At 39.2% G+C, this 12,672-nt stretch overlaps 2 protein-coding genes across 2 annotated transcripts; both read right to left on the reverse strand.

The window, feature by feature from the left end:
• Positions 1–110: 110 nt before the first annotated feature.
• On the reverse strand, positions 111–5,737 carry LOC108673404 (tyrosine-protein kinase receptor Tie-1). Its single transcript, XM_018161231.2, has 6 exons — positions 5,529–5,737; positions 3,001–3,145; positions 2,564–2,746; positions 2,018–2,187; positions 1,457–1,619; positions 111–782 (listed from the first exon to the last, which is right to left on the reverse strand). The coding sequence occupies exons 2-6, from the start codon at positions 3,038–3,040 to the stop codon at positions 586–588; spliced, it is 753 nt and encodes a 250-aa protein (XP_018016720.2). The 5' UTR covers positions 3,041–3,145; positions 5,529–5,737; the 3' UTR covers positions 111–585.
• Positions 4,886–9,545, reverse strand: LOC125179175. Its single transcript, XM_047884558.1, has 5 exons — positions 8,866–9,545; positions 7,819–7,937; positions 6,222–6,260; positions 5,529–5,695; positions 4,886–4,915 (listed from the first exon to the last, which is right to left on the reverse strand). Exons 1-5 carry the CDS (start codon positions 9,438–9,440, stop codon positions 4,886–4,888), a joined length of 930 nt encoding a protein of 309 aa, XP_047740514.1. The 5' UTR covers positions 9,441–9,545.
• Between the last annotated feature and the right edge of the window lie 3,127 nt (positions 9,546–12,672).

A 12,672-nucleotide genomic window follows, 5' to 3' on the forward strand; every position in this document is an offset into this window, starting at 1 on the left:
GTTATGTTATGTTATGTTATGTTATGTTATGTTATGTTATATTAAAAATTTTGGTCTTCTTCTGATCACACTTGTCATTGCAGGTGCCGTTAGGGTTTCAAAACGCTATAATCAAATCATGTGTAATTACACTTCAATCAATTATTTTACAGAAATTTTTTGATTTAGCTCCAATGCCAATATTATTTCGTTGATGTGTTAATCATATGGAAAGAGTTCTAAGGGTCTCACAATCATCATTTTGTGTTATTCTTCAAAAGACTGACTCTTAAATAACTGCGTATGATATACGAGTATTTATTTACACATGATATACGAAACAATGAATTTTACCGGTCGTAACGATTCATTTTACAGAATATGTTTTCCAATCGTCTAGGGAATGACTTCAGCTTTCTCCGCATACCATTTGGCGTTTTGTAAATCAAACCACTGATTCTATTCATGAGTTCGTATTGACAATCGACACTTTTTACTGAGTATAAAAAGTAATATACCGTATTTAGTTGTAGAATTTTTTTCAATGAATCATCAAACTAAAATTCCCTTTCTGTATAATACTACAACTAAATTAATTGAAACAAATTAATACCTATAGAATTTACGGTTTTGGACAAGTCGCCGAGCAAAAATGCGAACGATTCTAGCAAAGGAGGGCCGACGATCAGGGTCAATGGACCAGCAGCAGTGGGCCAGATGGGACAGCTCGTCGGGACACGAAGAAGGCAGCTTCAGTCTGGTCCCGTCCGTCAAATCTGATGCGAGGTCGTTGTCTGTAATGCCTGCACACCACGAACAACCACATTTAAAATGAACTCGTAGTTCAGAAAACCAGAGTCATTTGCTCAGCACTAGAATTGAGAAATATCGAGAATTGCTAGAGATTCGTGTGTCTGCACTGTTAAGTATTACAAGTTAGCGTGGCATGTTTTATTATGCTTGGTAGCCTAGCCGGTCGATGGTTTTGTCATAAGGATATAAATAATATCAAAATTCTTTCATTATGATGACCGCTTGAATAACCTTTTTCTAATGATTAAAAAATGAATAGCTATATTATGAATGGACGCCATTGTTTCGGAATCCTTACTGATAACAAGCGGTAGCTATAGATCACTATTCGATTAATCTGTTACGGACCCGTTAATACGATCTTTATTATCCAACTTAGGAACGAGAAAGTGATGCACAGATTTTGCAAACCGCATTAATTTCTGTTTTGTATGCATTTCATAAGTGGAAACTTTAGCGTGTCAATGTGTCAAAATATTTTCTCGTGTTATATGGATCATGTTTCTTCTCTTTTGTCGTCATCTTAGCTGCATTTAGTTGCAAAAGGAAAGAAAATTGTGTCATCGACATTAAGCCGGAGCGTTACAATAAGACAAATTAAAAAATATATATATATAAAAAACATCCTTTCGTTTATGCCACCCTGTGACCGCTTCTATCGTACCCATGTAAGGCGTGTTCTCAGGGTAGAACATTTCCCACACCAAGACGCCGAAGGACCAAACGTCGCTCCTGCTGCTAAAGCGCCCCTGCAGGATGCTCTCAGGAGCCATCCATCGAAGAGGTCGCATTCCCCAGTTCTGAATTTCTTTCTCCTCCTCGCCGGCCTGCCAAGACGATTGCAAGAGTCCAAATATAACTCCAAAAATTGATCTATAAAATTATCTCGACATTTTGCCTGATACCTTAACATAAAATATTCATTTATCGGTTAATATAAAAAATATTTTCTGAAAAAACTGTTCTAAAATCTTAGAAAAATCTGAAATAATTTTACTGTTTCTTACCCATAATTTATAACCTTCTTTGCATTCAATATATTCGCCATCTACAGATTTTAAAACAAAAATTATCTATTTTTATTTACCTATTTTTTACTGTAATTCCATTTACAGTAAACAGTCATAGCACAGCATAAGAAAAAAGTTCCTATTATCAGAACAGCAAGATATTTTGTAAGTGCCAACCTTGTGTACATTACTTGTGGCGTATGTTCCATACTTACTTTCAGTCGCACAGCCAAACCAAAGTCAGCAATTTTTGCCTGAAACTGAGCAGTTATTAAAACATTCCGAGCAGCCAAGTCCCGATGTACTACGAGCACAGACTCCAAGTAGGCCATTCCTTCGGCCACTTGTCGTGCGATGTCCACAATTGTCTCGACAACCCACTCAGCTGCGAAGACATTGATTATTATTGATCAAATTTATATTATTAGACATTGATCAAAATTATTCTTCGTTAACTTATTTGGCTCGGCAGAATAAATATCATTGCCTTATAGTCAACAAAAGTATTTTTTTACTGAATTGTTTGTCACGAAAAACTATAATTCTAAATACTATTGAGGTGTTTTACTACTTAGTAATGGATGCATAGCACTCGTATACTATAGCGTGAAATTTTTAATTTTTGCCTAAAAATATCATATTAGACGTGAATACAGGCGATACATTTACAATAAAAAAACAGAGAAAAAAGTTATTATCACATGCATATTTATAGCTGAGTTTCGACAGATATTTATTGAAGAAACACAACATTTACTCACCATGAGACAGGCCTAATAGGTAGGTCCTAGCGTCCCCGAACTTGGCGTACTCGAGCACCATGGTCACGTTGCTGCCGTCGATGCTGATGCCGAGCATGCGGATGACATTTGGGTGACGCAGGCGCTTCATGACGTTGATTTCGCTCCATAAGCTTTCCCGCTCATGGCCGCTGTACGTTGGCTCTGTGGCATCATGGAGTGAGAGATGCATTTACTACTTTATGTATGTCAGCCACACATCTAAGGTACTTTTTTCGTCATTTTAAGACGTATTAAATTATTTATCCATAAATTATTACTATGAGATTGAAAAAATTAATAATATTGTATATAATTTGAAAATATCAAATGTTCATCACAGAAAAAGTTGAGGTTGAATAAGGTTTTATTTACCGTAGAATGCTTCCACTGATAACACGTATTCTGTCAGTACTCACCCACGTAAGTCTTGAGGGCGACTCGACCGTAGCGAGTCATCTCTCCCAGCAGCACTGTGCCAAATTTGCCAGACCCGATGCACTTCTGAACCTTCAAGTTCCTCGAGGAAATTTCGATATCGTGATCGTCATCCGACGACTCTTCCTGAAGAATATGTTACAGAAATTTCGTAATTTTTTTAACGTCATGTAGGCTCGCTTAAAAATAGGCGACACGGACTCGTTTAAGAAATACGCATTCATAAGCAATCTCTTTCGCCTATATAAACACATGTGCGTGCACCTGGCAATTGCTCGAAAGCATTCGTTTGGAGAGAAAAAGCTGGAGAAAAACCTGCGTTGAGCCAGAGACCTTGCGCTCCCCCAGACCGTCTCTACTGTCAGTGCCACATATGATTGAAACGGGCGACCTGGCCGTATTAGGCTTTAAGGGCTAGATTTTAAGGACTGGAGGAAGGGGGCTAAGGGCCCAGGTTTCATGGACAATGAGGGCTAAGCCCCTCTGAGATTTATGACCACATTTAAGTTTAAAATGACTAGTTGTATGATTATTTATTTGAACTTATGCGCAGGCTACACCACATTGAATTTGTTACCATTTTTCGTATACAAAATAATTTTATTGAATTAAAAAAAGACGAACATAAAATTATTTATAGGGGGCTTAGGAATATTATAGAGGGATGATACCTCTCAAAATAGAGCCTGATGACTCCGCTGGTCGGAGTTGACTTGTGGAAGTTTGTTACCGCGCAATGAAATCAATCGGCATTCCTTTTAGTTTTTATTATACTGATGAATAACATAGAAGAAAATGGACTGGTGATTAATGAACTTACGAAGCACCCTCATTCTATCCAATTCGGAGATTAATCTACTAAACTTAACTGTTCAGAGAAATTTTCGACCTTGGAGGAGATACAAGTTCATTCTGGACAGTTATCAGATTAATTAACAAATTCATACCCCTCGGGGGACTTCTGACGCGTGTCTGTGCTCGTCAGAAGTCCTTTGGGATTTCGCGCTCCTAGGGGGATTGTTCCTGAGCGCCCCACCGCTGAGCTCGCGGTGACTGATAGCAGATCTCAGTTGTGGGGTTAAGCTATTTTTGTAGGTAGGATTCCTTACATTTCTCTTCTCTGGCTCTCGTGCTGGAGGCCGATGTCGTCTCGTGTAAGCGACCTCATGTTCGAGTGTCTTAGTTTCTGTTGCTTGTCACCTGTCCCTCCTAGTCACTTCATCTTTGTGAGATGCTAACGCTAGCTGCTTCTTTCGCGTCAACTTCAGCGGGCTGGACAATTGAGACCTTCCGCTCCTTGTGGGTGATGGACGATTTTTTGCTTTAAGAAACTTTCGATAACTGAGACCTTCCGCCTCTTTGGTGATGTTCATGTTGACTTCCGGTGTGAGATAGCTAAATGGCTGAAGCGCTAGTATGTGGCCACTAAGCTAACTAAACTAAACATGTGGCCACTAAACTAACAACTAACTAATTCATAGAGGACTGAACCAATAAACCTGAATTTTTCACAGCCAAACCGCATGTGAAAAATTTGCACGTTTTTCGAGTTGAAATATTACAGTTAATTTACGAAAGTTAGCGGTGAGTAACTTTATCAATGAAAGACTAAACCAACATACCTGAAATTATTAAAGTCATCGTTCAGGCGGAAAATAAACACATTTCATTAAGATCCAAATACTTAAAAGTCCTTTTGCGGTAGCAATTCTTTAATTGCCTAATTCATGAACTACTAAACCAACATGCCAGAAATTCTCTTCATCATAAACAATTGTAAAATTATCCCATTACTCAATTTTACTAGCGATCCACCTTTATTTTCGGTAGAGATCGTATTATCACCTGCTTCAGAAACAACTGAGCTTACAGACCGGGAATTGGGTCTGTAATTGTCTGTAATTTGGACAGACAGACAATGCACAAAAACTACCAATTTTTTCAAGTTAGTTGAGCATCCAACTTCATTCCATACATTTATATGTGACTTACCTTAAAAATCGCCTGAGTCCACAAACAGGTTCAATTTACAGCCTCAGCGCTGGTGCAAGACTAAAATATTTCTCACGTTCGCTGGAGATTAAAGTTCATCAAAAGAGGGGATCGAAGTTTATTTCAAACATCTTTCAGTCAATCACCTAAGTTTGAAACTACTTATCACACATACCTGAAATTATTTCCGCCAAGGCGCAGCGGCACCATATCAAAATCTCAATTAATTGACGATTCAACTCCATCTGATGCATTCAACAGTGACTCGACTAATTCACAAACCACTAAACCCTCATACGTGAAAATCATACAGCCACTGCATAAGAATAAGTTTAACACATTTTTTTACATTTTTATCATCCGTACGACGATGTGAGATAGGTGCCGTTGTAAAAATTTCTAAATATAGACCAGATTTTTAAAACACCTTTCGTCGTCCGTTCGGCAGGTGAAGACAAGTAGCATTGGAAGAAGTTGTAAGTGTAAAGTCCGCGGTTTTTCGAACACCTTTCCTCACCTGTACGACGGGGGACGACAGGTAGCAGCCCTTAATGATAGCCCGGCGCTGGTAGTGGGAGAGCAACTTGTCCAGGCTCTCGAAGGCTCGGTTGCTTCGCTCCAGCTGCAGTCTGTCATCGCCAGTACATTCAATGGCGAAGTTGTACGTCAACCCCTCCGAGTACACTGCGCGAAAGAGGTGTGTAAGCCAATTATCACAGTTTTATTTGCATGCTCTCTCATGGCCAGTACTTTCAATGGCGAAGTGGTACGTCAACCCCTCCGAGTACACCTGTCTCTTATACACATCTAGATGTGTATAAGAGACAGGTTCAAAGACGTGCAACAAGGATAATTCCAGGCTTGAAGGGCAAGTCCTATGAAGAAAGATTGAAGATTATGAAGCTTCCAAGCCTCAGTTATCGACGTCTGCGTGGGGACCTCATTGAAGTATACAAGTATACTCATGGTCTATACAAGGTCCCTGAAGGGTTACTAGAATTTGAAACAAGAACCAACACCAGGGGCCACGGCTATAAACTAAAAAAACAGCGTTGGAACACATCCACGCGACAACATTTCTTCTCGCTTCGAGTCACCGACATGTGGAACAGCCTCCCTGATAGCATTGTTGACGCTCCGAGTATGAACATCTTCAATAGCAGCTGTCTCTTATACACATCTAGATGTGTATAAGAGACAGGGCCAGTACTTTCAATGGCGAAGTGGTACGTCAACCCCTCCGAGTACACTGCGCGAAAGAGGTGTGTGAGCCAATTATCACAGTTTTATTTGCATGCTCTTTCATGGCCAGTACATTCAATGGCGAAGTGGTACGTCAACCCCTCAGAGCACACTGCACGAAAGAGATGTGTAAGCCAATTATCACAGTTTTATTACATGCTCACTCATCGCCAGTACATTCGATGGCGACGTGGTACGTCAACCCCTCCGAGTACACTGCGTGAATAAGGTGTGTAAGCCCATTATATCACTGTTTTATTTACATACTCTCTTATCGCGTGTACATTAAATGAAGAAATGGTACAGCAACTCCTCCGAGTTAACTGAGTGATAAAGTTCGAGACCTTGTTAACGCTGTTTTAGTTCTTCATTTAGTTCTCTTGGTTGATTTGCGCAATTAGAATTTAATAAAAGTTATTTCACACTGTCGATCGATCGGACATATTTGCGTAGATCAGAATAATTAGAATTGACTTCTATAGAGATTTGCCATACGAATTTTTAAAATCGCCTAAATCGAATAAATAATTATATATAATTAATCGACGATATAACATAACATAACATAGTGATGTCGGCGCTGACGTGTAGGCCTGATGTGGCCTGTCGCCGGTTCTTTTCCTTTTCGTGCCTTGTTCATAGATCTAAACTCGTGTCATTTGACCGGATCTTTTCATGACTGGCGATAGTTTGAAGTAGCTACTAGACTTCCACCGGGTTCGATAAGGAGCTAGGCATTTCAAATCTGAACATATATTTTTCCATAGCTTTATCTAGTCTGTTCTTGAACGCGTTCATACTTGGAACGCCCCATATGCAATATTAAACGTTTAATCGCATTGTGGTCAGTAGTATTTAACAAGCCCCACCTTCTGCATTACTTAGAAAATTTAATTACGTTAGCCCCCATATGGCATTCGTTTGCACCGTGATTTATTTCACCAATCTTTTATTTTTACAACTTTGAAGAACTATATGTTTAGCCCACTAATGATTTTCAATTGAGAATCCTAGCAAATTTATCTCAAGCAGACAAACAAATCAGTTAGGTAACATTGAAAATCATGGACCTTCTATTAATCGCGAACATTGAAAATATCAACAAGGTTGTCAAGTGTAGTAAAACAGTAGAAAAATTCGCCACTGTGACGTGGAATCAAAGCATTATTTCATGTATCAAATTCTAATATTTTGTGTATCAAATTCTATAATAACACATGCCGAGACTTATCCATTTCAAATATAAAAGAAAGAAATGCCTTGAATAACAGGGAGATGAGGCCAGTACGAATATCTTTCCCTTACAAATAATAACAGGAAAACATCATTGCGTACCAATATACACAAGGAAAAGTAATACGCCTTTGTTATGAATAGCAATGCAAAGTAGTGAACAACAGTGACTTGAAGCTGGTATGAATTTGTAATATTTGAACATCAGTATGCAAGGAACAACAGAAAGACGTCATTCTGCATATATTTGGCAACGCAACAACAGAAATGCGGCTTCGTTGCGAATATAGAAGCAAAGTAAGCATCATCAGGAAGTGCCCATCTATACGCACTGGAGAGCACGAGTCGGCGGTGGCGCTGCGTGGAGCGGCGCACAAGATAACAGCCGTCCTCGGCCTCCCGCTGCAGCAGCCTGTCCGCTGCCTCCCGGCTCATCGTTCCGTGATAGCAACTGAAAATTAGGTTATAAATACGTGAATAAATATGATGTTGATAAGCAATCCTAGAAATTAGATTGATTATTAAGCGGTTACTAGGTGCTACTAGGTGCACTAAGACGTGCAAGCAAATAAATAAAAACTCATTCACAGTTGTGAGTCGGACACGTTTAATGTTTTGAAAGAAAACATTCTAGCTAAAACGGAATTTATTATTCGGACTCATGGCTCAGTGTCGCCTGCACTTAACCAAGCCATAGATTCGTAGATTCCTGATAGTTGAAAAGTTAGATTATGCTAGCTTAGCTAACCTAACAGAAATTAAGTTCTAAATCTGGATGAAAATTAAGGGGTAACTACAGCCGTGGGCCCCGTAATGCCATTGCGCCGTAAGGCCACAGTCACATCTGGAAGTAAGTCCGCATTCATACATGATATCTAACCTAACATGGCCCTACCTTTACATTTATCTCGTCTCCCTACTTTCTTGCAGTCAATGGCAGGTTATACTTTCTCCGTTGCCCTGTTTCTCCTCCTTCCATGCAATGAGGTTTGGGTGAGGTCCGGTTAGATTTGTTTCGCAAAGCTCTCAAGCCTGATTCTTTCTGTACCTTACTCCTTAACGTTCATTGGGTTCTCTAACCTCTTTTATGTTTTACCTTGGCCCCTTAACTATCATGAGGCTCTCTGACCTGTTCCACGTTGTACCTTGGCCTCTTAACGCTCATGAGGCTCTCTGAACTGTTCCAAGTCAATCCTTGGCCTCTTAACGCTCATGAGGCTCTCTGACCTGATCTACGTTGTACCTTGGCCTCTTAAACGCTCATGCATGAGGCTCTCTGAACTGTTCCAAGTCATACCTTGGCCCGTTAACGCTCATGAGGCTCTCTGACCTGATCTACATTGTACCTTGCCCTCTTAACGGTCATGAGGCTCTCTGACCTGTTTTTACTGAGGAGTTCCAATATATCCGGCTTCTTCCCATAGCGAGTCTGTCTGCGTGAATCCTCCGGCCGAAGCGCCGACCGTTGAGGTAAGTTGACGCTTGTCTCTCGGAATACTGGTCTTTCAACGACCGAATTTCCAGATACTGTAGATGGATATCTCGGATCTTGAAATATTTTGTCCCAGCCATTTTCGCATGGCATTTTCGTCCCGGGCGACATTGAGTGGCCTTTGCTAATGGTTTGCGGTCGCCCCTGTGAATTTAGGTTTGGATGCGTACGTGATGGCAGAGTTCCATATCTTGGCAGAAATTTCCCTTCATAAGCAGGAGAATTACTGTGACTTTGGTCTTGTAAATTCGTATTACTGGGTCGCAATGAAGATTTATTTTTCAAGCTACGTTTGCCGGTAAAACTTCTGAATTTCTTTTTCCTTGATGATTGACGATGACCCTCTGCCTCCTCATTAGGAATCCTCTCGGGCAATTCATTGTTTTCTTCATTCCGACTCTCGTTTGGCAGAGATTTTTTCGGCGATAACATAGATCGAACTGAGGTGAAAAATGAATTCATTTTGTATGGGCTAGAAAGTGATTCGAAATTATCAAGAGAACGAAGCAAAACTGACACTGAATTTGAAATAATTTCAATTAGTACTTAGTATATAATTTCAATTAGTATTTGAAATAATTTCAACTTTAAGTTAGTAAAATTGTTTTTTCTGTTAGGTTATAAAAGAGGAAGCAGGCCAGTTTAGCCATTGGTTCTACTGTTGACTTTTCATGATAAGTTTTCCTCCTGAATGTAAAATAGACCACTGGTGCATTGGTACAAAAAATGAAATACATTAGTGCAACCGAAATCTGTACTAAACATAAATCAGTTCAAAAACACCAGTCATTCTTAACATATCCATAGGACGCTTCAAAAACACTAGTGATACTAAACATAGCCATAAGTTCCTTGAAAAACACTTGTGATCATTAACATGACGGATCTTATGCAGTTTTTGCTATTATTCTTTGATGACATGGTGCACTTTTATGGTCCAGAATTCATTCAATAGCAGGCCCTCGCTCAAAAATATTATGTAGCTCAGGAAGAATCAAGGCAATTGCTTTTTACCAAGATGAATATAGTCCTTCAATTCGTCTCACTGCACCTCTCACAACCAACTCGTCGTGTGGCATATTTCGCCACGCAACGCTTCTTATCGTATGCTTATCAACGCTTTTTATCAGTCACTATCTCAGAGCAGCGTACTCATGCGATAATCTATCGTTGCTGTAGCCGGATCTATAGCCATAAATGCGATAAGGAAGCTTCGGATTGTATTTTAGCATATACAAAAAATTATCATTTATTACTATTTCATTGGTGCACCCAGATATAATTTCGCTGCGTATAAACAAAAAAGTTGAGGCATTCGTGTATTTTTCTGACTTTTTAAAGAAAATATCATGAATCAGAATATATTTATTCCAAGCATCCGCATTTTCGACGCAAACAAAACCTGACAGCAAATCCTATGCTTGTACGTCTGACATCCTGGAGACGCGCTGGCTTCGATTTTAATCATTCTTAATATTAATGGTGAATAATTCTTGGAAAAATCATTATGCGGTTCCGACGACCTTTAACAGAAAATGGTTATATACAGCTTTCCCATGAATAACTTTACAATTTTTTGCAAATATATTATAATGGACACAATATACAAATAATAATTCTTCGTACTCATACACCCAGGATAAATATCTTCGCAATTTATACAAAATGAGTTGCTCAGTTGATCATGTTCAATATCAGTTACATAAATCTAGAGGAAAAAAGACTCCGCATTTCTTGCTATAATCTTAATTACAACAAATTAAAAAATCCCGGGGAAAGTTATAGGAGCTCAGCGAGGACGTCGGTAACTGGGCCACAGAGACACCTGATCTCTGACGCGACTGCCAGATTTGCACTTCGCAGCTCTGNGACATGGCGAGCACAATAGTGCATTTTTTCCATAAATGAGGAAATGCGCTAAAAATACAATAAAATATTCCAATTTTCGCGTGGGCATTTTAAATTCTGCGGGAATAATATAGATGGCATTCGCTATCTATATTATTCAGTTGTACAGGAATCGTGAATCAAAGATCACGTATTGGACAGAATAATTGTCAATGATAACTGGTTGTCAGCCCTTTATGCGTCGTTATTTTGTACCGCAATTATCCTAGGCATCTTTGGCGTGTATTTCAACATTTGTTATATTGGTGTTATCAAATTTTGACTTAACTTCATTATTGTTTCATCTTTTCGGTTTTACTGGCATTTATTTCCATCTAGAGAAAAATCCTATTATTTGCGATCGTTCATTAAACGTCGCTTTCGTGAAGCACCCTGCGCTTCCCTGTTGGTCAAACTTCTGCGAATAGTTATTCTGTGATAGTTAAAATTTATGTTTTCGATATCTATTAATAGTGATTCATTTCATTTCCAGGAATAATACATGAGATTCATTGCCGCATCTTGATAAATTTGTCCTCATTGTTCTCAAAACCTGTCAGTTATCACACCAATTCAATTCAGTATGAATAATCTTTAATTTGGTTCTATATTTTTAGCGCATTTTCTCATTCATGGAAAAAATGCATTATTGTGCTCGTCATGTCCGTCTGTCTGTCCGTCTGTCTGTGTCCGTCTGTCTGTCTGTCTGTCTGTCCATCCGTGACTTCACGTTTTTGTCGACGAGAAAATGCGCTCTCCGTCACTCACTGCAGTGAGTCCTGAGTTACATTTTTTCGTATTTACTCTGCTTCATAATTTTTCAATAGGGCCTTCATAATAACAAAGTGTTACAATTACCAAGCTCACTGCCCTGCTGGTAAAAGTTCTGTTGAGCTGGCTGGTGCTGGAGTATAAGACGGCTCGGACGCCACCGTGGCCGCTCACATGGTGTCAGTGCAGCATAAAAATGTTTGCTCCTGAGTGGCATTAAACTTTATTACATTCACAATATTAGTTTATTTATATTAAGCATTCTTCTGGCAAAATTTTGATCAGAAATTCGTTAGGTAACGGATGATTTTAAATCTATCGTTTATTTTATGATGAGTTTGTTCTCACATTTCTTTAGATGAATTTATGGTCATTTATGATGAATTGATTATCGCATTTTTGAGTTAGTGTCGTGAAGTTTCTAGGGTAGTCTTCATATGTACATATTATTCCGTACCGTAGTGGATGCCAGTAAGTTACTTTGATCGAAAAGTATTGACTATCAGCAGAACTGGCTCTACTCTTGCATTGTTAACTACTATTCTCATTCTCTGTAAGTATCCAGCAATTTTCCGCTTTACGTGTGACATTTCATGTATGAATATATTCAGTTATTTCGTTCTTGGTATTTTCTTTAGAAGTGTTATCTTGTTTAAGAATATTGCGTTCTTGTGGACTAAAGCTCTTAATGAGTGGCTTCGTGTTCGACTTACAACAGTAAGTTCAAAGATTGGGATGTTTCAGGCAGTTTTCCGTACTAATTAAAGTTTTTCACAAACTCGCCAGGCATGCATTTCATTAAATATACCCTCACCCAGGATGGCGCTCGATGCAACTCCCCTAACTCCCCCAGGTGCTCGATGCAACCACTCAGAGGTCCTATGACGCTCTATGCATTTCCCTAACTTCCCCAGCTGTCCAGTGCAAGTCGTAGAATTGACCTTTGCCGTTCTTCGAACCCTGGCAAGCAGTTATATTTATCTCCATTAACACCCCCAGTGTATTCAAATACAATTTAACACCCCATCGCCTCTTG

This window comes from Hyalella azteca, unplaced genomic scaffold (assembly GCF_000764305.2).
Source record: "Hyalella azteca isolate HAZT.00-mixed unplaced genomic scaffold, Hazt_2.0.2 contig15593, whole genome shotgun sequence".
Classification (NCBI taxonomy): Eukaryota; Metazoa; Arthropoda; class Malacostraca; order Amphipoda; family Hyalellidae; genus Hyalella; species Hyalella azteca.